The sequence below is a fragment of the Camelina sativa genome, chromosome 20 (genome assembly GCF_030686135.1).
Source record: "Camelina sativa cultivar CO46 ecotype springtype chromosome 20, ASM3068613v1".
In the NCBI taxonomy this organism is placed as follows: domain Eukaryota; kingdom Viridiplantae; phylum Streptophyta; class Magnoliopsida; order Brassicales; family Brassicaceae; genus Camelina; species Camelina sativa.
Genome location: NC_141899.1, coordinates 18,152,113 through 18,178,649, shown reverse-complemented (window position 1 = coordinate 18,178,649; position 26,537 = coordinate 18,152,113). Strand labels below are relative to the sequence as shown.

The 26,537-nt window shown below is 36.0% G+C and overlaps 3 protein-coding genes and 2 long non-coding RNA genes across 7 annotated transcripts; 2 read left to right on the top strand and 3 right to left on the bottom strand.

Moving 5' to 3' along the window:
- Positions 1-204: 204 nt before the first annotated feature.
- On the bottom strand, positions 205-764 carry LOC147919124 (uncharacterized). Its single transcript, XR_015592898.1, has 3 exons — positions 634-764; positions 418-444; positions 205-327 (listed from the first exon to the last, which is right to left on the bottom strand). It is a non-coding gene; the product is annotated as an uncharacterized LOC147919124 (long non-coding RNA).
- An 11,638-nt stretch (positions 765-12,402) lies between these two features.
- On the bottom strand, positions 12,403-14,625 carry LOC147919123 (uncharacterized). Its single transcript, XM_087503853.1, has 3 exons — positions 14,288-14,625; positions 12,845-13,273; positions 12,403-12,745 (listed from the first exon to the last, which is right to left on the bottom strand). The coding sequence occupies exons 1-3, from the start codon at positions 14,623-14,625 to the stop codon at positions 12,403-12,405; spliced, it is 1,110 nt and encodes a 369-aa protein (XP_087359979.1).
- A 1,537-nt stretch (positions 14,626-16,162) lies between these two features.
- On the top strand, positions 16,163-19,764 carry LOC104771058 (small RNA degrading nuclease 5). 2 transcript variants are annotated; one of them, XM_010495533.3, is made up of 14 exons: positions 16,163-16,713; positions 16,810-16,860; positions 16,954-17,019; positions 17,112-17,245; positions 17,328-17,437; positions 17,606-17,728; positions 17,838-17,908; positions 17,987-18,046; positions 18,120-18,175; positions 18,274-18,334; positions 18,444-18,711; positions 18,809-18,990; positions 19,078-19,367; positions 19,485-19,764. In XM_010495533.3, exons 1-14 carry the CDS (start codon positions 16,603-16,605, stop codon positions 19,606-19,608), a joined length of 1,707 nt encoding a protein of 568 aa, XP_010493835.1. In that variant the 5' UTR covers positions 16,163-16,602; the 3' UTR covers positions 19,609-19,764. The 2 variants fall into 2 exon arrangements, with proteins under 2 accessions (XP_010493835.1, XP_087361848.1); XM_087505722.1 differs by having other exon boundaries at positions 16,423-16,713; positions 16,793-16,860.
- Positions 19,765-20,888: 1,124 nt separating this feature from the next.
- Positions 20,889-24,772, top strand: LOC104771056 (protein tesmin/TSO1-like CXC 7). Its single transcript, XM_010495532.3, has 9 exons — positions 20,889-21,329; positions 21,410-21,523; positions 21,630-21,810; positions 21,963-22,292; positions 22,433-22,521; positions 22,604-22,698; positions 22,781-23,104; positions 23,196-23,791; positions 24,215-24,772. Exons 1-8 carry the CDS (start codon positions 21,100-21,102, stop codon positions 23,228-23,230), a joined length of 1,398 nt encoding a protein of 465 aa, XP_010493834.1. The 5' UTR covers positions 20,889-21,099; the 3' UTR covers positions 23,231-23,791; positions 24,215-24,772.
- LOC104771054 (uncharacterized) lies at positions 24,773-26,358 on the bottom strand. 2 transcript variants are annotated; one of them, XR_764705.3, is made up of 4 exons: positions 25,763-26,358; positions 25,455-25,675; positions 25,285-25,354; positions 24,773-25,086 (listed from the first exon to the last, which is right to left on the bottom strand). It is a non-coding gene; the product is annotated as an uncharacterized LOC104771054 (long non-coding RNA). The 2 variants fall into 2 exon arrangements; XR_015592444.1 differs by having other exon boundaries at positions 24,773-25,104; positions 25,763-26,256.
- Between the last annotated feature and the right edge of the window lie 179 nt (positions 26,359-26,537).

The window sequence follows — 26,537 nt, the reverse complement described above, 5'->3', positions numbered from 1 at the left end:
AAAAGTATTAAAAAAATAAGAAAAACAATACTACTTGACTCTCTATAGAGGGACTAATGCCAACCCGTCTCACCAAAATCAAAATAAGTTTTTTTTATAAAATTTTATTATATTAATTGTTTTACCAAATTAACATATTTTTATAGTTTATTAATTTTTTCATGACAATATATCTAAATTTTTAAAGAAAATATAATATAAAAGCATCAACGTAACTTTTGATTTTTTAGTACAATTTTTTTTAATGCACCAATAAAAATTTAATACACTTTTCATTCTTCCATCGTTCCTTATTGACTTTGTAAGGTTGTTGCAGTGAGCTACACCCTGATTTCAATTAAAAAATGATGTAAGAAAACTTCACTTATGTTTAATCACTTAATTGCACATGAAAACGTTAGTGAGAATAAAACTTACATTTACAACTGAGATCTCTATGCTCCTCTGTCAAAAGAAAAGGATGATATTAGCAGATTTAAAGTTGTATTTGTAACAGAAATAGTTTAAGTAGATTACTACTGATTCTCCAATGAACCTTTCTATAGAAATTCAGTTATTTAGAAGGAAAAAAAACTAAACAGCAAAGATAAAACAAAATAAAAGTAGTTTTGATAAATAAATTTAAAAACATACCTTTTGATGCACCGCTCCCACTCTTACTGGGATGATTAGAATTGAGCTGCAAAAAAACAATTAAGAAATATATATTAGTAATGTAAATTATGAAAAAATCTATCATTTTTTAGCAAATAAGAGTTGAGAAGGAAAAAAATAGCAAAGTAGGAATGAGATTATTTGGTATATTGACGTTAGGTTATTTATAGTGTTATTGATGATGATAAATTAGGTGTGATATGAGTAAATATTGTTGAGCAAGCAAAAAGATCTTTGGAAATATGATAATTATTATGAAAAAATTCAAAAGATTTAATATTTATATTAGGAATATCAAACTAAATAATCTTGTGTGTTTTAGTTAGTTTCTATATGCTATATTTTAGGATTCTATTCAACTTTATTATATACCAAATCTAACTTTTTGATTAAAATTTTTTCCATATTAAGAAATCAAAACCTTGAGAGAATAATATGGTTTCTGTAAAAGATAAAATCAGTTAGTAAATATTAATATATAATATTTAAAATATCGACATTGAATGTGTAAGATATTATTATTTCCATTTTTGAAATCTAAAATATTCAAATCTTTTAATTTAAAAGGAAAATAAAATTTGACGGCAGAGATAATTTAGGAAATAATTGATTTTTTTGATATTTTAGGTATATTATTAGTGTAATCGAATTTGATTTTCCATATTTTACTTTTTGGTTTTTTGCAAATATATAGGGATCAATTCTGTAAATAAAATTTTAAATAAACAAAGCTAAAAGGGTATAAACCAAAATGTACTTCAAAAATGTATATATAGATAATAATTATTGGGATTGAAATCATTTGTTACTCAAATTCGGCTGTGTCATTTAAATTTAAGAGATCATACAGTCTCTAAAGATCTATTAAAATAAGTTTGGACATTTTTATGGGATTAAAATTTAATGCGTAGAGTTGTTTTTGGAAACATCGAAATGTATAGATTTTGTCATGCTATTTATGGCAATAAACTTATCAAATTAGGTCGATTTAAATAGTTCCATTAACTGAGTTTCTACGAAATGTTATTTTAGGAAAATCATTAGGGGTTAATGTTGTAAATAAAATAAATTAAATAAGCAAAACTTAAAGGGCATAAACTAAAATGTATTTCAAAAATGTTAATATAGATTTAAATAGTTCCATTAACTGAGTTTCTATGAAATGTTATTTTAGGAAAATCATTAGGGGTTAATGTTGTAAATAAAACAAATTAAATAAGCAAAACTTAAAGAGCATAAACTAAAATGTACTTCAAAAATATTAATATAAATGATGTAAAATCAGTTATTTTTTTTTCAACCATTGGAGCACAACAGGCCTGTCCATTAGCCATATCCCTATATTCATAAGGAGCGGGACTGAATCTTTAGTGTGATGGTGTCTTGTGTATTAAGTACTTATCATTGACCACAACACTAAGATCACTTCACACCGGTCATTTCTAGAAATGAGTTAAAACGATACTTTAAAAATTAACAAGTCTAAAAAGTGTTTTCAGTCAAGTGTTAATGATCCATTTTTGCAATTTTTTTTTAATCGAAATTCTGACCCCAACTAGTTGTTTTGCTCCACATAGTATAAAGATTTGTTCACAAAATAAAACTGTTTTTATCTAAAATCATATTCTAAATGAATATTTAAGAGTTCTAATTGCATTTTGGATTTTTAAATTTAGATTCGTTAAACCTGTTTTTTTTTTTTTTTTTTTTTTTTTTTTTTTTTTTTTTTTTTCTGGTTTACTAGTTAACCAAAAGAATTCCATAAAAGAATACATCATACCTCATGAAATTTTAATCAAATTCGTAAATCCTTGTAAACATTTTATTGTTATACTAACTTTTGGTTCTCTGTTATATTAGTACTAATAAAAGGGACAATTTGAGCCCTCTCCTTGTGTCCACCTCAGCAAACTCCAAATTCATCTTAGAGCATGCCACATCATCTAACTCTTTCTCAATGCAACAATTAACGGCTACAAATTAACCAAGCGACATCTTGCAAAAAATAAAAGAAATCCGCTAAGCATATGAAACGTTAGCCTCAAGACCCATTGTCTCCCACATGGCCATGATCACTGTTTCAAGCTTCTCTCATCTCCTGTGGCTTTATGGTTCTCAATTTAAATCCCACCAGATAAGTTACGACTTCACTAATCTCACCTTTAGTTATAACTTCTACGTGCAATTTTTCTACGCTGGAAGTGGAAGACCACATGTAAAAAGATATTGCCTTTCTTCTTCTTGCTTCCTCTTCAGTTTATGGGCTTTTAAAATTCAGGTCATGTTTTCTCATGTTTACTGTTTTGTTGTCTCTCTAGCTCATGGAGAAGCATTGGGTTGGAGGATGATCAACAATCTTAATTCATGTTTTCTAGATGCGCCGGAGAAGTTTTGGTTTTCGGATGATATGATGATGTTCAAACTCACACACTCAGACCATTGTCGATGATAGCTAGCTCTTTGACGCCGAATTCTCAAGCACACAAGACTACATGGTAAGATCTTTTTTAAAAATTAGGGATCTTTCATGCTATTGCATAAATCTAAGTCATACACCATAATTCTCACTGACTTCGTCTAATTGCATGAGAATAAGTATAAAGATAAAAACAAAAAGTGTCGTCATATATTTTCTATAACGATATATAGAACTTTCTCAGCACTAAAAAGCACAAAGCCCTCAAGCCTCAACTGAAAGCAAGGTTCAAAGACTTAGTTTACCAATACGGGACAAACAATTTCAACGAGAGTTTATTGGTTCAATCAGCCACACTTGCTTATTTTAATCAGTTTAGGTGATTTTATCATGATCATATTATTTGTCTACTTTTATTTTCTGAAACGGTTAACGTTTCATTTTTCTTCTAGAACTGTTCCACGTTAAAGGTTATCAATCAACTGGTAGTTGAGAGACATCTCTACTCTAGATGCAAACAGAGGATGACAATAGCCATAACGTAATTAGCTTTGGTTTCATGGTTCCTTTCGTCTGAACTCTTAATATATATGTGTGTGTGTTAAAAAGAGCACACTTTATTTTTATTTTTATAACTTAATACAAGCTAAAAACATAGCAGTTCCAAAGTCTTTCTCGCAAAAAAAAAAGTTTAGTTAGACCCTTTCCTAATGCTTGTAACATATGCTGCTTCAAGGGATAACAAGATTTCAAAGTCTTTAATCAACTACACGAGACTTTGTTCTCAATGGGGTACATACTCAGAAATTAAAACGCACATGAATCTCCCTCTACTTAAAACGTGAAGGAAATAACAGATTTGCAGGTTTACATTAATTATTATTTGGTTACATTAGGAAGAAAGCAAGTAAAAACATCTTTTATATTAAAAGTTAGTTCTCTGGTAATGCAGGCACAATTTCTGTTGGATTTAAATTGTTTAATAGATAATTAATTTGGTTCAAATAGAAAACAAAAAGGAGACCATAGTTAATGTTCCATATAAATTACTATGTTATAGGAAATATTCCCGGTGCATCCGCCTAAAACCCAAGATGCAAGCTTTTATCCGGGTATTTCCTAACCCCCTACTCTAAAAAGTCACCTTTTACCAGTCTTTATCCTACCGTTAAGAGTTTATCCAATGGCCAAAACCATATTCCCCCAAGTCAACTTTCAAACCTTATCTCCGGGCCTGAATCTACTCCGCAAATACCACTGTTAGCCCCGGCGAAACCGTTCACACTCTCTAACTCCTACCATATAGATATTCTCCGCCGCTCCCTTCTTTACAAACTCCGTTACTACTGGCTGAACCTCCCTGGTAAGCTCACCGCATACCTGAAACCAACCTTCTTTCCATCAGAAACCATGGCATACAGAATCCCTGCATATCAAAAGGGTAAAGGTTTAGCTCAAAGCTACTCCCCACCACCACGGAAACGCATCAAAGCCCCCGAACTGGACTGCTCAGCCCTTATTGAGGAAAACTCCCTTACCCTTATTGGCCGCTTAACGAACCCTGCAGGACAACGAATCTGGGCCCTGCTACCTTTCTTAGAAAACCGCTGGAACCTCAAAGGGAAAGCTAGAGGATCTGACCTTGGACGTGGCATATTCCAACTCCGCTTTGATTTCGAGGAAGATTTGCTCAAAGTCCTTGAAGAAAGGCCTTACCACTTTGACCAGTGGATGGTCATACTACAACGGTGGGAACCCGTGATTTCGGACTCTTTCCCCTCAAAGATCCCGTTCTGGGTGGAAGTGCAGGGCCTACCTAAACACTTCTGGCAACCAGAAATGCTCCAAACCATAGGAGAGGAGCTAGGAGAAGTGCTTGAAGTAGATATATCTCCAGATTCAGCAAACATCAGAGTCATGATGGATGGCTTGCAACCTTTCCTTATGGAGACAGTAGTAGAGTTCTCAACGGGCTCAGAAATGTTGATCTACCTCGAATACAAAAACCTGAAAAACCACTGCCTCCGAATCACTCATGATAGAAAGACCTGTCCGGGACTGAAGAATTTAGAGGAACAGCAAGACAAACCTCCACCAACCCCAGCTCTATCGAACCATATCTCCCATGGAACTGTGAGAAACTATTATACCCCTGAGGATAATTTTATGGCTCCAAGATCCCGTCCCCAAAGCCCTGCAAGAAGCATTAACTCACAGCGAAGCACTACTCCCCAAAAAAGAACCTACGAACAAATTGACCTGGAATCTTACCGTAGCCAGGGAGAAGGTAACCGGAGGACCCACCGGCCCCTTCCAGGCAGCAGCACCATCCCTAGGGACCACTACAGGCGACATTCAGACAGGGTACGACATCAAGATCTGGTGAACAGGGATCGCACCTCAACTGGCTTACCCCCACGGAACCTTCAGTGGAGAGAAAGATCCCACTCTTCCATCCCTCACCAGCAGGATAATAGTCTTTCCTCCAGGAGCCGTAGACCACCACTTGAACGCAACCACAGAGAGGATGCAACACCTCAAACTCCCCTATCACCAATGCAACATGACAGCAGACAAGTGGTCGCTCCACCCTTGGTACAAAACACCGCTACCAATGTCCCAACTAGAGACCAAGTCATGGAGGACTTGATGGAGGTTACTGTACAATACACGTCATGTGCAGACCCTACAGAGAGTGCAGCTCGTAAATTACGAGTCATTCAAGGAGAAGCCAAAAATCTTATGGAGGAAACTGTAAATGGTATCCTTATCGCTGCGTCTATGAATGCCCCTATTGATAAGCCTGCAACTACCTCTATTCAAGAAACCTCCCCTATCCTGCCTCAAGGAAGATCCGAGACTCTAGCTCTCTCGACCAATGATGTCTCACATACCACTAAAGAAAGCAGAGGCCGACCCCCACTGCACAAGACCGGAAGCAAACAAAGTGTAACCCTCCCAGGAGCCAAATCACAAAAGCGCAACCTTACTAAAAGCTCACCAAAGAAGGGAACAGTGGGGAAAGGGGCTCACAATTTATCGAGAGGTAGTACTAGCCGAACCCAAACTGCCAATTCCGCATATCCCCCGGTTGCTATACATGATGCAGAGGCACCTGAACAGTTGGGCAACTCCAGGAAAGCCTCCTCCACGGGGTCACCGGCCATCAGACTCATACCTGCTTCAAAAAAGAGAAAGGGGGTGGATTTTCAGAATCCACCACCCCCTCTTCCTTAAGAATGGTCAGTTGGAACTGTTGTGGGCTGGGGAACCCCATGACAGTTCGAAGGCTAAAGGATATAGCTAAGAAAGTATGTCCTGACCTCATTTTTCTAATGGAAACAAAAAACCCTACCGATGTTGTTCTGAACAAGTTGCAGGGTTTAATGTTCCCAAAAAGCTTCGTAGTTGCCCCTCTATCTCCAGCTTCTGGTGGTTTAACACTCTTGTGGAAAGACAACCTGGAGGTAGAGATTCTTGACCACTGCCCAAACTTCATTAATGCCAAGATTAAAGCAAAAGGGAAGACTTTCCTAAGTACCTTCGTGTACGGAGAACCGGATAGGACGAAGCGAGCTGAGATTTGGCAAGCCCTCAGTGCCCAAGCTGTTGACCGGGAGGAACCATGAATCCTTATGGGTGATTTTAATGATATCGTGCATAGAGATGAGAAAGTAGGAGGCCCCCCTCGCCCAGAAAGCTCCTTCTCGGAGTTTAGAGCCTTCATGTCAAGTTGTGATCTCTATGATTTAAAACATTCTGGAAACTGCCTATCCTGGAGAGGACAGAGACATACACACTTTGTCAGATGTCGTTTGGATAGAGTTATGGCTAATAGTTCTTGGACCTTGGCTTACCCTTCAGGCCGGTACGAATACCTTAGATTTGAAGGGTCGGACCATAGACCAGTGGTGACTTCCTTTGACCCTGTAAAGAAGAAAAGACAAGGTTTGTTCCGTTATGACAGACGTTTAAAAAACAATGATGAAGTCAAAACCTTGATAGCTGAAGCCTGGAATACTTCTCCGAATGCAAATGTTGAAAAAAGGCTTGCTCTCTGTCGTCATGCTATAATCACCTGGTCAAAACAACACCACACTAATAGTCAAGCTATTATCCTTGATCTAAGAGAACAACTAGAGGAAGCAATGAGTGACTCCACCTGCAGACAGGTTGAAATTGAGTCCCTAAATCATCTCCTCCTCCAGGCTTACCAAAAGGAGGAAGAATTCTGGAAACAGCGCAGTCGCCAACTCTGGCTAGCTTTGGGGGATAGAAACACCGGATATTTCCATGCTGCAACAAAAGGGAGAAGAGCCATAAACAATATCTCAGTGATCGAAAGGCAACCTGGTGACCCAGTTTACAAAGAAAAAGAAATAGTTTCTGCTATTTCAAATTACTTCCAGGATATCTTTACCTCCAATGATAAGTGTAGACTCTCCACAGTGTATGAAGCTCTGACGCCACGTATTACACCGGAGATGAATGCTCAACTGATCAAAATGCCTTTGCCTGAGGAGATCAAAAAGGCCTGCTTCTCTATCCACCCGGACAAGGCGCCAGGACCTGATGAATTCTCAGCCTGCTTCTTTTAGAGTAACTGGACAACGATGGCTGACAAAGTGATTGCGGAGGTCCAATCCTTCTTTATATCTGGCTCCCTTCTTCAAAACTTAAACCATACCCACGTCAGGCTCATTCCAAAGATCCTCAGCCCTACAAAAGTCTCGGACTACCGACCTATAGCTTTGTGCTCGGTTTACTATAAGATCATTGCAAAGCTCCTATCCCATCGTCTCCAGCCAATCCTAGCAAGCTGCATATCAGAAAACCAATCAGCTTTCATTCCCAACCGTGCTATATCAGATAATGTACTCATTACTCATGAATCTCTTCACTACCTGAAGACATCAGAAGCCAAAGTAAGATGCTTTATGGCTGTAAAGACTGATATGAGTAAGGCTTATGATCGCCTAGAATGGGATTTTATCAAAGCAGATTGGGTTTTCATGAGCAGTGGACTACCTGGATCATGCAATGCATTACTACGGTGTCGTATGCATACCTTATTAATGGCCAAGCTAAAGGAATGGTGACACCACACCGCGGTATCCGCCAAGGTGATCCACTCTTCCCATACATTTTCATCTTGTGTAGTGAAGTCCTTTCCGGACTTTGTCACAATGCTCAAGCTCAAGGAAGGCTTGTTGGTCTACGAGTGTCAAAACAAAGCCCCCGCATAAACCACCTCTTATTCGCGGATGATACCATGTTCTTTTGCCGCTCAGATAAGCTCAATTGTCGAACTCTAAAGGATATCCTGCACAAGTATGAGGAGGCGTCTGGTCAACAAATAAATCAAGCAAAATCATCCATTACCTTCTCCTCGAAGACATGTCCGGATACTAAGGTTGAAGCTAAGAGCATTCTAGGCATAACAAAAGAGGGGGGGGTCAAGGTAAATACCTGGGGTTGCCGGAGCTATTTGGACGCAAGAAAAAAGACCTTTTCAGTGAAATAGTGGACAGGATTAAACAGCGGGCGCTGAGCTGGTCAACCCATTTCCTCTCCTCTGCGGGTAAACTAACCCTCCTCAAATCTGTTTTAGCAGCCATACCCTCTTACACAATGTCCTGCTTCAAGCTCCCAAACTCCCTATGTAAACGCATCCAATCCGCGTTGACTCGATTCTGGTGGGATTCAAATGATGGTAAAAAGAAGATGAGTTGGCTTGCGTGGAAGAAGTTAACAAAATCCTTTAAAGAAGGGGGACTGGGATTCAGGGATATACAAACCTTCAATGATGCTTTATTGGCGAAGATAAGCTGGAGGCTGATGGAGAACCCCAACTGTCTGCTGGCGATAGTTTTACTTGGTAAGTATTGTAAGAACGCCTCCTTTATGGAGTGTGTTCCCCCTGCAGCATCTTCCCATGGATGGCAAAGTATCTGTGTGGGCAGAGACCTGCTTAAACCACACCTGCGACGTCTTTTAGGAAGTGGAACCTCCACACCACTTTGGAGAACACCGTGGATGTCCCTCTCTCGACCCCTTGCACCCTTTGGCCCACCTACGAAGGAAACCCAACATCTCACTGTCTCAGACCTTTTGATTCCAAATTCAACAACCTGGAACAAAGACCTTATTCGTGAGATCCTCATTCATCATGAAGAAGACATCATCAAACTTAGACCAAGTGGAATACATGGCTCAGATAGATGGGGATGGTTACCTTCAAACGATGGGATTTATTCCACCAAGTCGGGATACTATGAAGCTCTGTCACTAAAAGATCAAGTGGAACCCGAGATTACGACTGCAACAAGACCTGAGCCCCCTCGGGGAAACCTACCTAACTTCGACTGGAAAACCAGTATCTGGTCCACACACTGCTCCCCTAAAGTTAAACTCCTCCTCTGGAAAGCTGCTCAGAACGCCTTACCGGTGGGTGAAAACCTTCTGTTCCGACAGATAAGAGAAGAAGCTAATTGCCCCCACTGTGGGGAGATTGAATCTGTCCTCCACCTGTTCTTCAAGTGCCCATTTGTATCCAGCCTCTGGTCACTTGCCCCTTTCAAGGATCCCATCCGACCAGATCTGATCAACAATGTTAAATCGGGTATTGCAATAGGCTCTCGGTCAATTGCTCTTCCACCTTCCGGTCTTGGCAATGGCCCTCTCTTCCCGTGGATCCTCTGGTCTATCTGGTCAGCCCGTAATCGCCTCATCTTCCGCAAAGAACAGATCCAAATCGAGGAGATCCTTTTGTTAGCAATCACCAGAGCTAAGGAATGGCAGCAAGCTCAGGAACCAAAACAACAAGACAAGAGGCAAGCGAAGCAAGTTGAACTGCAAACAGCTTTACCTCCCTCCACGATATTCTGTCAAACGGATGCGGCTTGGACATCAAACAAAAAAGCGGGTTTCGGCTGGATCTTTAAAGATCAACCCGATTCTACGCTGCTCTTTGGCTCCTCATCCTCCAACTTTGTTGACTCCCCCTTGATGGCCGAAGCAGAAGCAACTCTCACAGCAGTCAGAGTTGCATCTGAATCGGGTTTCACCCATCTCCATGTAGCTTCAGACTCGCAGATGCTGGTCAAAGCCCTGAACTTGAAGATCCGATCTAAAGAGCTTCACGGGATTCTACTAGATATCCTGAACCTTTCGTCTTCTTTCGCTTATTGCTCCTTTAATTTTAGTTCGAGAATTCAAAATTCTGAGGCTGACTTTCTGGCAAAACAGGCCCTATTAAACTGTATTGAGCCCACTTAATTAATGAAAGTAGTTGGTTGTTCAAAAAAAAAAAAAAATTATATGGTGTAATTGTATCATATATAAATAATGTCCATTCATCCCTTAAAGTATATACTAATATAATTTATAATACTATTTATATTTTATTTAAAACACAAAAAAATCACAAATCCCGCGCGTAACGCGGTGTATTCCCTAGTTTTTATTATAAAAAAGCAAATCGTTCTACTAAAATCGATGATTCTTAACAAATAACGTAAACCATTTTGTGAATTACCTCTTGAGTTGACTATTTTCTAGATATTAACATTCGTTATTATGTCGTCACCGTTTAAATTATAAATACTAAATTTATTACACGAGTCATGGATTTAGGATAAATTCAAGAATAATAAAAACAATGAGAGAATTGATCAAATGACCGTGGGAAAAGAAATTTGGTCAATAGCAAAATTCAGGAAACAATTCATGCATCTTTTGTTTACATCTAATATACAATGAAATAAAATGGTTTACACTTTGTACTTATATTTAAAATGACATTCCAACGGTGGTTGAATGATTTGATGGCGCATGACTGTCTCTTTTAATAGATATATTATATGAAAAAACTGACTTTTAGGCTAATTCCATTTGGTGAACAAAAAAAAAAGACTAATTCGGATTGAATAATTCTTTAATAAATTTTTAGTATGATCTTCAAATTTCTATTTAATTCGACATTTTCCAGTATGATGAGATTTTTCTAATAAAGCTGTGAAAATCATGTGATTGAATTTACATGTTTTAATACCTCATGTTGCTATCTTGTTTATCAGTATTAGCCCTGGGCATTCGGGTGAACCCGATCGGGTTCGGGTTTTCGGGTTTTCGCGTTTTCGGGTTTAAACATATAGAACCCGTTCGGGTTTTCTATATTTTCGGGTTCGGGTTTGGGTAATACCTGTTCGGGTTCGGGTAATTCGGGTATACCCGAACTCAATCGAACCATGAACAAAAAAAAAACTAATTTTTATTTTGCTATAAATTTTAGAAAACTTGTATATATATAAATATTTAATATTTCTTCTTAAGACAGAGAAACTGAAGTGGCAAATGGTTAAAGATGCACCTTTAAATGTTCAAAGTTGTAGGTTCAAATCCCCTAGAATGCATATTTTTACATTTAATTCGGGTTAGTTCGGGTGGGCATTCGGGTTCGGGTAATACCTGAACCCGATCGGGTATGGGTAATACCCCAACTCGATCGGGTATCCGAACCTTAGAGGTATTGAATCCGATCGGATTTTATACAATACCCGAACCCGAACCGAACCATCTACTTCGGATCGGGTTCGGGTTTGGGTTTCAGGTCCGGGTAAAATGCCCAGGCCTAATCAGTATTTTTATTGTTATATAATATATTATTGTTTTTTAAATGTTTAGAATGATTTAGACTTACCTATATATTCTTCTTATCTTATGTAGTGATGATACCAATATAGCTCATTCTAAAATGAATGTTTATTGGAAGATCAAATTGGGTGATATCACAATTTGAAGCACTTGATGATTTGAATCTTATTATGGGCCAAAACACTAGTCCTAATTCAAGTCCATGCGAATTTACAAACATGAATCCTATATAAATTAGACCAGCAACAATACTAGCATCCGCATTAGTCAAGCATGCCTAAAAAGAATGTGATATGTTTAGGCAGAGTCAACTCACAAAATACACCAAGTCGTACCATTGTACATGTTTTCTTTCCGTTATGTTCGTACAATATTACGAACCTTGCGTGATGTGGGTCGATGAGGCACCATAATACAAAAATTAATAAATTGTAAAAAAATATGATGTAATTTACTTCAGTCCATGCTACTGACATTAGGAGGGGATCTTGGTAGAGAACAGTATTGCCTGCCGACTTTTTTTTTTTTTTTTGGTTAAAGGACCTTTTTATAAATAAAAGAGTTTACAAAAACAAGGAATCAGACAAGAACCAACAAAAAAACCAGCGAGTTACATACTTTGAAATAGATTTAAGAGGGAGGGGAGAGACCCACTCAAATAGACCAAGAAAGGCTTTTTAGTGAGTGGACCAAAAAAGTTCCAAAGCTTCTTCATGCTTCGAGGAGAGATTTTTGAGAGCTGTTGACTTGTACTTTACAGCCAAAGATATTTTGCGAAGGATTGAGGTGTGAGGGAGCGTTGTACCATCATGGAAACGACGGTTCCGCTCATTCCAAATCTCGTACACACAAGCTTGCCACCCTTGAAGAAGAGCAAGAGAGATAATCGGGGAGGAAGACGCTGACGGGAGCCACTGAATGATTTGATCCCACTCCAGAAGAGGAGTATACAATTCCAATTTAGCAGTCAGGGTAGACCAGATTGCAGATGTGTATTCACATTCAAAGAAAAGATGGTTCCTAGACTCATCATGCAGACCACAGAGTAGGCAAATTGGTTATACATCCAAACCCCATATAATCATACGGTCCAAAGTAGGGTTCCGATTATAGATAAACAGCCAGACAGCCAACGCATGTTTAGGCACTGCAGCTTTATGCCAAACTAGAGAAGACCAAGGAACATTCGCTCTTGAAAGTCGCAGTGAGTTCCACATGTCTTTTGAATGGTAGGACTTATATGCCTTATTGTTGATTAACCAAGAGGGAGAGTCACTTACTTGCAAGTTGGGAAGTGTGGTGATGAAGCTTAGGATTTGAAGAAAAGTTTTTGATCTGGCAGGAAGGAGATTCCATACAGCACCTGATTTAAAGTCCAAAACTAAATAGGGCAAGAGGATCCCAAGCTGACGAGGAGCATCAGGACCCATGAAGTGAATGAGTGAGCCATAGGGAGTCCATGGATCCCACCAAAAAAAAGTATCCTCTCCTGTGCCCAGTTTAATCCTGAGGAAATTAATGGCTTTGTGCCTCAGCTTGAGGAGTTTCCTGAACATCCATGAAAACCTAGAAGAATTATCATTTAAAGCCCAAAAAGTGGAAGAGGAAAGATATTTCCGCCGGATCCAAGCAACCCAGATGAAGCCCACTCTGAAAAAAACCATTCAAATCAGCTTCATGGCCCATGTTTCATTCCACGAGTGCCAAGATCTTAAGCAATGGCGGACCTACATGTAGTGATGGGAGGTCAGCTGACCTGCCCAAATTTTGGGAAAAAAAAAAATTTCTTCACAAGTTTTAGAGGTTTTTTAACTAGTTTTATGAGTCCAGCTTAATTTACTTTAACCTGACCTCCCTTAATTTAATTATAAAAACAAAAAGTGCATTAACCCACAACAAAAAGAAGGAGTTTTTGTTTATATGTTATAATTTTTTTTAAAAAATGTCCATTAACCCAATTTTTAACCTAATAATTTATTCTTTGCACTAAAATAAGAAAAAAGAAAAATATCTCTTACTAGTGTCTTTCAGGTTCTCTTCTTCATGTACAACAGATTCTTCAAAATCAAGTAATTTTATACATTAGGTGCAAAACTAGATTTTGTTTTACAAGCAAATTAATAATTTTGTTAATTATACTTAGAAATTAGAATTCCAATACAAGTTATGATTTTAAAGAAACACAAAAATCATCTTTTACAATCAAATTAGAATTCCAATACAAGTTATGATTTTAAAGAAACACAAAAATCATCTTTAACAATCAATTTTTTCTAAAATTATTATCTTTAAAACAAATTATATTTAGTTTTCGGCTTAAACTAAACCACATTCTACAAAAAAACAGTAAAAGATATGATGCTCAAAATAGTTCTGAATTTTGTCGAGAAAGATATTTTCAAAACTATTACAAATGAAAATGTGATAAAACTTTTTTATAACATAGTAAAATGTATTATATTTATATTAACTGCAACTTTTTTGTATGTTTTGACCTGGGTAAAAAAAATTTCTGGGTCCGCCACTGATCTTAAGCCTAAACCCCCTTCCCTCTTAAGATACAAGAGGTCCTCCCAAGCTACTTTTGCTCCATTAGGCTTGTCCAAACAACCATGCCACATGAAAGAGCTAGACAGACTGTTGATACGCTTGATGACTTTCTTAGGGAGGAGGAAAGCGCTTGTCCAAAAATCTATGATACCTGAGATGACAGTGGACAACAACTGCAGCCTTCCCGCAATACTTAGATGCCGATGTAACCAAGATGACAGTGGACAGCAACTTGAGCTCATGTAGCTCTGCTTCTTCTTTGATTTGGGCTTACGTCGAAGGAACTTTCTCCTCGCTTTTTCGTCTTTCGTCGTGATTTTATCTCTTTCCTTGACTGCTCTTCTTGCCATGTTTTTGTTTAGGGGATTCTCTTTTTCGAGTCCAATTCATAGCCTTGCCATAAACTTCACAGCTCATGGTTTTAGTGATAATTTGAATTTCGAATGTTTATGTTTTCATGTTCTTTATTTTTTTTTTTGGCATGGGACCATATATTTATGATTCACTTCCTAAAACTTTCATTTTTTGAAACTTACATTCTTATCAAAAAAAAAAAAAAAAAAAACTGTAAAGAACATGATTAAAGAAAGACGAGAACAAGATGATAATCACGTGATCTCTTTTAGAGAACAAGCCGAGATAGCGTTGTAGACTTGTAGTTCAATATTTTTTTTAATTCCATGGCGGTATATCTCATGGGCAATATTTGAATTAGTAATACATATCATAAATCTGATGTTCCAGCTTATAACAACTGCTTTTTATGGTAATTTGTTGATGTAAATTGACACTAAGTTGTTGTTTTTTTGTTTGTTTAGAGTTTTTCTCCTAATCATGTCATGATTAGTTGATTACATAAACCTTGGAATAATAATCGATGCGTTGCTATTTAGTTTCACAAAAGTATAATTTTACATTAAAATTTCCCAATTTATTTTTAATCTAAAACTATTTTTTATTAAATTTAAATTGTCACTTGTTAAATAGAAACATCTTTATATAATTTATTTTAACTTAAATTTGTGTGAAATGTATCAAAATAATACTACATATGAAACGAAAAATATAGCTTATAAGTTTTTTTACTTTCAAAAACATATTATTTTGTTATATTTAATTTTTGATTGTATTTGTATTTGTATGCTCATTGGTTGTCATATCTAATTCGAGTTAATAAAGAAAAAGGAAAAAAAATGATGTGTGTTTCAAAAATTGGTTATCATATCTAATGCTTGGACTGTTTTTTTTTTTTTTCAATGATATTTCGATAAACTTGGTTCCAACCAAGATAGAATACAAGGTAGAGTATTACGTCAAAAGAAGGGAGGTTAAGCCGGCAGACTACATAAATGGTTTCAGAGATAACGGCTGGAGGAAACAGAGACTTCTCCAAAATTAAGTTCTTAAAAGGGAACTAAAGAAAATAGCACTACATAACATAAAAATTGATACCAAAAACAAAAGAAGACGATAATTTTAATCTAAGAACAAAAGCAACCGACAATAAAACCTTAAGATAAACCATAAAGGCGATTTGTCGTAACCAAGAGTCAGGAACTTATAACACGGCAAGCAAGACCACTCACTTTCTGAAGTTTGGAATGTAAGTTTGGTCGATGTTGGTGCGGGATTTGGCACTCCCGACATACCAACCTAAACCAAAGGCAAACTGATAATTTAAAATCAGAGTTTCAAGCCAGACAGACATGTGAATAGAGGCCCAACGAGGTTGACAGGCCGACTTCTGTAGATCATCTCCCCGAGACTGACTTGACATCAGAAAAAGAAACTTTCCTAAATCTCAGTTTAAAGTATTAAGAAAATAGACTTATTTTGTAATCTAAGATATCATATAAATAAAGTGATATCTCCTCCTTCTAAGACATCCAACAATTAATACAAAAATCCTAGTTCTCTAAACTTAAAAAGATTTTAATTTCTTTTTATTTTCTAGCCTTGTCCGATTTTGAGAAAAAGTTATTTATTAAATTTGTTTCTCCTTTTTAAATAAATTCATTTTGAGAAACCGAAGCTAGGATGAATGAAGCTTGGAATGTAATTTGCAAATTACCGAGAAGGGAAAAAAAAAACCGAATCTATATTATAATACTTTTTTTACTGGGTCAAACATTTTAAAAATTTTAAATAAATGAAGCTATTTGAGATATTTTTTTTTTGGAGGCGACAAGGTTAAACATACAAACCCTTAAATTTCTCTGCGACGGCAAATTAAAAACGCGACGGCGGTGTTAGACGACGGCTATACTCGGCGGCGTAATCGTATCTCGGATAAATTTGTCGAATAGCTATACGTCGTCTTCTGAAGAATGTCGTCTTCGAAGCGAAAGCGTGACGCGGAAGATGGTGGAGAAAGTGGCGACGGTAGTGATGTTAAGAGCAATACCGGAAACAGCTTCTTCGATATATATGGACCCGAAGTATCAACACTTCCTCTGAAACTTTTTAGTATCGATTTAGATTGATTAAGTGTTCAATATCGTGATTCCTGATGTTAAGATTCTTCTTCTTTGTAGGCGAAAGCAGAACTCGATTTCAAGAGCCCTGAAACAACATTGAACTTACAAGTAGGTTTTTGAATCATCCTCATGGTTAATCAAATTTTTAGGATTGTATGATTGGTATAATGTAAGATTTTTGCGTTTTTTGGGTTTGAATAGGATGTTCAGGGACTTGTGACATGGGTTCTTGCAGAAGGTTATATGCCCTCGTGGGTGTTTATTAAGGTATGAACAAGTGACCCTGTTGGATATGTTTGTTTGATTGTGTCCTTTACTTTTAAGTTCAATTGACATTTTTGAGGATATGGTTTTGGCAGAACAAGCCTCTCATTCCAAAGGTTGTGATGCTTTACCTTCCTGGATTGGATGCAGCTTTATACTTATCACAGTCTAAAGCACTTGCTAGTTTGAAATCGTGTTGTGGCAATCCTGTAGCACTTTTAGCTTTGAGGTTGGTGTAAGTTTTAGGTGCTTCTCTTTACAATTATTTGGTTAACTGTTGGTAAAAAAACTATCTTTTGTTCTTGTGTTAGCTCTGTAGTTGATGACATGAGGACAATTGATACAATCCTTACTTGCAAGGTTAAAAGAAAGAAAACTGTTACGAGTTCAGTGGAACCACCTCCCCTTGTATCTAGCCCAGGTAAAGTAGACTTCACTCGATGTATCTTGATCATTGTTCGTTATTAATTACGACGAGGTTTCAATGTTTCCAGTTATATCATCTATGCCTGTAAACAGTAGTTTCAGATTTTTAAAAGTCTTCTCCCGATAGAAGGCATTAACTAGATATAATCTTTGCTTTTTGTAGAAGCACGCAATCTGATGGGGAAATCGTTCATTGAGATCATAAAAGACATACCATTCCCTGTTGCATACTATACTCTAAGTCGAAAGGAAATGGAACTAAATGGATACACTTTTGAACAATTTGGTACGAGCTACATCTATTTAAGATCAACAGCTTAATCCTATTTAAGCTGTTAACCTTTGCCTTTGACCTTTGTGTCATATTGTTTGATCATTTTCTGTTCGTTATGCAGAGTTTACCCCTACACTTCCTGCACCACCAGGAACATCTTTCCATGAAATTGTGGCTCTTGATTGCGAGATGGTAAACAACTATGTTCTCTGGCCTTTCATGATAATCTTATAATCTTGTAAACATCTTTCCTTTTCGTTTCACCCTTAGTGTATTACAAAGGAGGGTTTGGAGTTAACAAGAGTGACGCTGGTCGATATCCAAGGACAGGTACCTTCTTCCTTCCTTTTTTAAGTATGTTAGATTTCTTCATTTATGTTACCAAGTTTCCATGATCACGCAGGTTCTATTAGATAAATTAGTCAAGCCAACAAATCCTATTACTGATTATAACACGAGGTAAGTCATGCAAATATTGGTGATTTTGTGTATGAATTTTAGAATAGTATCTGTTTCTAGTACCTCTTAAAAAATACAGTATTGGTATCGGTTTGCAGGTATAGTGGAATAACAGCTGTGATGATGGAAGGAGTTACAACAACTCTTAAAGATATTCAGGTTTGACGAGATCCTTTTAATTTTTATTAGATATGGGTTAAGAGGCTTGAACTTTTGCATTGAAGACTTGTAATGGTCTAGTATAATTAGAGCCGTTACCTATGTTCAGGAAGAGTTCTTTAAGCTGGTTTTCGAAGAGACCATATTAGTCGGGCACTCCTTGGAAAATGACTTGTTTTCTTTGAAGATCTCTCATAATCTGGTGATTGACACTGCACTACTATACAAGCATCCACATGGTCGATCTTATAAAACTAAACTTCGAATTCTAGCAAAAAAGTTTCTTGCTAGAGAGATACAGCTGTCTGAATCTGGACATGACAGCGTAGAGGATGCAAAAGCAGCCATGGATTTGGCACTATTGAAGATAAAACATGGCAAGAACATCATAGTCTTAACCTCACTATTTAAATCTTGTGTGTTTTGTTTTTCTCTGTATCCTTTAAAGTGATTTTCTTTTCTGGCTTCCACTAGGACCTGATTTTGGCTCACCACCGGAAGTGAGAAGAAAAAAGCTACTCGCCATTTTGAATGAGAGCGGGAAATCTACTTCTATGATTGACAATATCAACATTGTGAAGCGATATGCTTCTGAGTCATCCAATTCAATTCCAGTTTCTTGTGACGACGAAGCACTTTCAAAGGCCATGAAGGAGGTAAAAACTTCTGAATCCATCCATTTCTTTGTATTACTAGTCATCTGCCAAAAACGTTTGATACATGTGTGTTTTATATGTTTCTAGGTAAAGAACAAGCGGTCACAGTTCGTTTGGACACAGTTCTCAGAATTGAATACACATTTCCAGAGCAGAGCGAATGATCCGCAGAATCTAAATTCCAGAATAGCGGAGATGATCTCATTGCTTACATGTAACAACAACACGAGCCGCAAGAAGAAAAACAATGTTTCACTTGAAACGAAGGAAATCTTAAAGAAAATGAACGAGAGAGTGCAATCCCTTTACGATGCGTTACCCACCAATGCGATGTTTATAGTTTGCACCGGACACGGAGACACATCCATTGTAGACAGGTTTGTAGCACTCAATCCAAATCCTAAGTGTTTTTAGACAAACGAATATTTTCTGAATTTGCGATCTGATTGGTTTTTTTTACCTGCCCTGTCTGTTTCTTGCTGGTGGATATGAAGAGTGAGGAAAATGCTTAAAGATGAGAATGGAATCGGGTTTGACCGTGAGAAAATTGTCAAGGTTCTTGAAGAGCTTCAAGCACAAGCCGAAGTAGCTCTCTGTTTTGTTGGTATCAAGCAATAAACTGACAACAAGACGTTCTTTAAGCATCACATTGAGTCTTTTTATTTCTCAAATATTATTGGTTTGTAACTTCGTAGCATATTTATAGGTCGTTCTATTATATTGTCAATTTTGATATTCTGATTTTAATAACATTTTAAGAGTTTGACATTTCAAGTTTGGTTTAAAAAGACAGAATAACATAGGAGGCAATCATGCGGAAACGGATAGTTGCAGTTTTAAACGTTATTAAAGGACTTAAACGACTGATTTAGCGGTATTAAACGATATACTTAACTTATTTAAAACGCTAATAACTGCAGTCGTGTGCAAACGTAGCGTTTATGGGTGGGTGATCGTGAGAGATCAATCTCTTAACCGGTACGTTTGTAGACGGTCGTAGGAGAACCAATCTCTTAACTGGTACGTGTGCAGGCGGTCGTGGGAGAACCAATCTCTTAACCGGTCGGTTAGTTTAATTAAAAAAGAATACAGTAAAACCTCTATAAATTAATAATGTTAGTATCAAGACATTTTATTAATTTATAGTAATATTAATTTATCTATAAATTAATAATTATTATTTTATAGTGTAAATTAATAATTATTGATTTATAGATATATTTTTAATTGTTTAAATTTTTTAAAATTATGAATTAGAACAATTATAACAGAATAAGATTAAACTTTCGAATGTTATAAATTTTATGGTTTAGGAATTGAACTTGTAATATTTAGAAAGCATTATTGACAATAAATTACAAATACTATAGACAAATTGACTTATATACATGACATACATAAATTCAAATTTATGAAAAATAATACCAATTCTCCTATTTTTATAATCTGTCAAATTATCAAATTGTAAATGATGAATATCTAAAAATTAAACTTTAAAATTTAGTTATTTGTATGACATGTTATAAAATATTTTAGAGATATCATTATAGTTTGAAAATACAACATAACAATTGTTCTATAGAAATGAGTTTAGAAGAAATATACACAATTATATATATATATTTATATTTATATAATTATTATTTATGATATTATTGGGACTATATTTTATATGGAGATTTCAAAAAAATTATTATTTTATTATTTTATCGAATATTGTTAATTTTTACACTGATCCGACTTGAGACCAGTAAAATTTATTAATTTATAATATTTATTAATTTATAGAGTATTAATTTATAGAGGTTTTACTATACATACCGCACGTGTAAAACACTCTGAGTCTTCCTTAGCGCCAAATTGCGCTCATATGAGTCGTATCCTCTAAAAACCTAGATGGATCTTAATTAAACGATCTGAACCGTTGATTAATACCTTAAAATCTCAACCGCTAGATTCGCTGATTAAACTCAGTTTGTTTGATTTTTTTTTTTTTGATTTTTCAAAAAGATCCCAAAGAGAGGAAGAAGAAGAGAGCTTTTCAAACTTGAACCATATCAAAAAAAAAAAAAAAAAAAATCTCTGCTCCTTCTGTAAAATCTTTTTGCTATGGAGGAGGATTCGAGTTTTAATCAGAATCCACCTCAATCAGATTTCTCCATCTCTGCGAAGATAGATTCGTTTCAGAAGTCGCTAGAACAACCACCGCCGCCGACTTCCCCGGTGAAATCTTCTCAAGAATCAGCGACGGAAGTCACTCCGCCGCAGAAACCACCGCTTCACCGATTTGTTCACAACCAACTTCATATGAATCAATCAGGAGGAAACTGTCGAGTGAGGTAAATATGGTTTACAAACAATTTAATTACTCATATCTATCAAATTTTTGGGGTTTGATTTTGAATTTATATGTATGTAGCGACCAAGATCCATTGACGACCTCACGAGTACAGACAGAACTTGAATCGATAGATAATACTCCAAATAAACAACAGAAACGTTGCAATTGTAAAAACTCAAAGTGCTTGAAGCTGTAAGTATCTGTTTTGTTATGTTTTTTTTTTTTTTTAAAGAGAGTTTAAAAAACATGTTGGTTTAGATCCTTTACCTTTAACAGACTTGTGGATTTTTTGTAAAAGGTATTGCGAATGTTTTGCGTCTGGATCTTATTGTAACGGTAGTTGCAACTGTTTGAATTGTCACAACAATTTGGATAAAGAGAATTCAAGACAAGAAGCTGTCACGACGATCTTGGAGCGTAATCCGGATGCGTTTAAGCCCAAGATTGCTGGTAGTCCTCATGGAATTAAAGATTTGCAGGTTTGTAATGTAAATCTTGCATCTCAAAAAGATGTAGCTTTATGCATTTCGAAGGTGTCCTATATAGCTTTTGAGTAGTGCTTTGGCTGATGATATAGTCTTATATAACTTATCCTCGGCTTGTTGAATGTTCTTTGAAATGGACTTTGTAGGAGAATGCGCGGAAAATGCTGCTTCTTGGAAAGCACAGTAAAGGATGCCACTGCAAGAAATCAGGATGCCTCAAGAAGTACTGTGAGTGTTACCAGGCGAATGTCCTGTGTTCAGAGAATTGTAGATGTCAAGATTGCAAGAATTTCGAAGGAAGCGAAGAAAGAAATGCTCTTCTTCATGGACCTCAGGTCTCAGAAAACTACATACAACAGACGACCAATGCTGCTGTTAACCGCGCCATCGACATGTCTGGTTATCTTAACCCTCCTGAATCAAGAAAGAGAAAGAGCAAGGACGCTTTACATTCACTCGTTGTCCAGAATCAGAGGGTAAACTTCTATATATCTTGCCGAGTAATACAATCCTTTTTTTTTTGTTTTTGTTTTGATGTGTCGATCTGGTGGTCTTTAGCTTCACTTCTTGCATTGAAAGCATACTTTTCTGTGTGTGTTTTTCTTGTTCCAACTAGGCAAACCACGTTGTAAGAAATGGTGACACTTCTCTTTTTTCACTCCCTAACGACAAGGCGGTATCTGGATATACCACATGTGCTTACAGGTTGGAAATATCAAACCTTTTCCTTTCTATGATTTTGCCCATTGGAAACTACCGTGAGACCTGAATGTTTTGGTTTCTATAGGTCTTCTCTGTCAAATATTATCCAACCACATCATGTCAGAGAGCTATGTTCGCTTTTGGTTTCAAAATCAGTGGATGTGGCAAATAAATTATCAGGTACATATATCATGCAGTTATATGTAAGGAGGATATGTTCCTCAGATCATTTGTTAAGAGAATGTCTGATGTGGTGTTTCAGGTGCCAAATGTGAAACAAACAAAAGGAAAGATCCTTCACGTGATCCAGCCCAAAGAGGTGCTAATGTTATCAACGACTCTCCAGATTGTGTCCTTGATACTAATAGAATAGAAGAGAAGCCTTTATCTCCAGCAACACGTGCATTGATGTGTGACGAAGAACATGAGATCGGCTCAGAGAAAGATACGTTTGCCAGAGTGAAAACAAGCCAAGAGAAAGAAGACACAGACACAAGCTCGGAGGTTTACTTAGAACAAGAACGACAGATCTTGTCAAGCTTTAGGGACTATCTCATTCAACTCTCAAACCGTGGGAGCTTAAATGGTAAGCTTTGCTTTTATAGCTTAATATCGTATCCTTGACTCCTTGTAGTCTCGTAGATGATGTGCTAATTCAAGAGATTTGTGTTATGCAGGAAGAAATACCAAAGCCGACACAAATCCAAGTTGAAAGGAACCAGATGATGAAGAGCAAAGCCATCTAGACTCAAATTAGTTTTTGGGGGTAATAATAATGCTTAGGGGGAAATTTCTGACAAAAAACTTTAGGATCTAACTCATTTTTTCTATTTTTTTTAATTCATAATTTAAAAATAGTATGAAGGTTTTAAAATTGTCACCTAGCTTTGTAAAAAAACATGTACAGTATAACCTCTATAAATTAATACTCTTTAAATTAATACTCGCTATAAATTAATAAATTCTTTTGGTCCCGAGTTGGGCCGATGTAAAAAATGACATATTTCCATAAATTAATAAGATAATAATTTTTTTGAAAATTCTATGTAAAAACATGGTCCCATCAATATCATAATAGCACTACTTTAAATTTTTTTTTCCAAAGTTAGCACATACTCTCTCATTTTCCAAAACTAGCATTTATGTATATTTTATTTTAAATAACAAATTAATAGTTTCTGTTTTTACATCAAATATCAAAATATTTTTATTTGCTATTTACTTAGTTATCGATTTGTTGATGGGACGATGACGGTGGTTATCGCCGGTGAAGGTGAGCATCCGATCTGAGTTATATATCTTCATTTGGCATAGTCAATTTCAAACTTCTTCTGGCATAGTCAATTTCAGACTTCCTCCAGCATCGTTAATCTGCGTCATCGTCTTCATTTGTGCATCGGTGATCTCCGTCATTATCTTCATCTGTGCATCGTTTCTTTGCGAATTGATGATGAATTCCTTTAATTTTCTCTAACCCAATTTCTCCATCAGAGAGATATCAATCTCTATCTGCATCTCTTATCTCTCTTCGTTCTTTTCTATTATTGAAACCATCAAACCAATTTTGAGGTTTTATAAAGTTTTTTTCTGCTTTTGCCTAGAATGGGGAAAAAATGCTTCTGCTGTGAAATGAATATTTCTATTCTACTTTGATTGAAGTATGTGTTCAATTGAAACTGATATCATCTGTTCTTAGGTTGAAATCAATGGAGTTCATGTTCAGATCTCTATGGATGTATACAATTGGTTGTTGAGTGGAGGAAGATGACTAAGAGATTTTTTAAGAGTGAGAGAAGTTTGTAGTCATCTTTGATTTTGATTTCTGCGGCTTTTCGGCTTGTAGTTCGTCGGTTATGGAGTGGGCTATTAGTGTAGAGGCGGAGTACAGTCATGGAGTGTCATCTGGTTCTAGTCAGGGATTTCTAAACATTTAGGAAAACCTTCCTAAACTTCAAGGAAGCTTCCTAAATGTTAAGAAATCTTTCCTAAATTAAAGTAAATGAGTTTTTGAATTTTTATGAAAACTATCATGAATTTCAAGGACTCATTCCTGAATATTATTGAATCCTTCCCAATTTGAATAAATATGTTTCTCAATCTCTATTTTTGTGTGTTTTACTTCAGTGTGTCAGATATTAGTAGAATATTTGGAGTAATTTACTCCATTAGTGAGGGGTAATGATTTCACATTTGTACACATTCTGATGTTAGGAAATTCAAACTTTTTCATAAAGTTCAAAGAGACCTTCATAAATTTCATGGAATCCTTCCCGAATTTCATACAGTCCTTCCTTAATTTCCATAGAATCCTTCTTGAAGTTCAATCACAGTAAAATCAAAGTGCTAACAGAAACATGTGACAGTGTTATGATGTAGAAACAATATAAAAGTACCAAAACAATGTTAAAAGGTTTCCCAAACAACATTGATGTCTAAACAACATACAAAGTAAAACTAGATAAAGGAACATAGTCCTATTAAATGTCAACACACTCCTTAAAGATATCTAAAACATACATGCATCTTGTGTACACCACGTAGCTTCGAGAAATCTTCAATCCCCATTTCCTACAATAAAAATGAAAACTGAGAATATGTTTCAGGAAAGTCTTTCTGAATTTTCAACAATGCTTCTTGAATTTTCAACAATGCTTCCTGAATTTTCAACTGTGACTAAGGAACACATCAATACACAAGCAACAAACAATAAACAATACATTAAGGATGACAACATATTATACTCAGCAACAAGAAGTCTCTCTTCACCTTCATAACAACATCCAAGAAGATTTGCCATTCTATAGTTCCTTAACTGACCAACAGCTCTAGCTTCCTCCTATACAAAGAACAAACTTAGAAGAGATTCAGATTGACATATAAAAAAGGTAAAAAAGACTTTATAAAGCAAAATTCAAAGAACAAAGGCTAATTATTACCAGAAACTGACAAGAATCAGGCCAAGCTTTCCTATTAAACCTTTTAACAGCAATACGTCTTTGATTTTCCAATTTCCCTTTATACACAACATTTGGAGCTTTTTCACCATGCTCTGAAACTATATTCTCTGCAGCAAATCCTGATGTAGCGTTCCTTAACGTCTCAATTGAGAATTCACGAAACTGAGGCAAATCATTCCCTTCACCTCTCCTATCCTCATCTAAAGAAACAAAAACAAAAATCCAATTCAATCATACAGAAACAAAACAAACCCGAGAAAAAAAAAAAAAAAAGATACGTTCTTTACCTAACCCTGTGACTCCATGATTAGATCCTTCAGGTTCTAATACCCAACAAAATGCATATAACTTGGAAACCTCACAACCTATTTCAGTATGATTTGTTTTTTCCTAGTCAAACCATAAACTCTAAACCGCGACTTCTTTTTTTAGCTGATTTATAAAAATCAAGACTTTATATAGTTTAAACAGATCAAATCCGTGAAGGATCTCTTCAGAATTTACAGAAAGAAAGAGAAAAAAAACCCAGTTTTTGTGATGTTTTTCTACTATACGAGGAAGAAGAACAAAGCCAAATTAAAGGGTCAAAATCTGAGAATTTACAGAAAGAAAGAAAAAAAACCCAGTTTTTGTGATGTTCTTCTACTATACGAGGAAGAAGAACAAAGCCAAATTAAAGGGTCAAAATCTGAGAAAACGATATGTGAAAATAGAAACTCAAAAAGAAGAAGAAAAGACAAAGGTGAAATGACAAAATCGAGATAAGAGGACAATTATATTTAATAATTTAAATTTTCCAAAATTAAAGATATATAATTTTGTGCTAGTTTTGGAACATTCAAGAGTGTGTGCTAGTATTGGAAGAAAAACTCAAAATGGTGTTATTTATGAGAATCTCCCATATATATATATATATAAGAAAATCTAGTGAAAGATAACTCTATTGTTGTTTGCATATTCTTGAATTTGCATTCTTTTTGGAGCTCATCTCTAATTTTTTTTCATTGTTGTCTTTTCAAATCGCATCCAAAAATTCTGAATATTTCTAAATGCGATAATTGA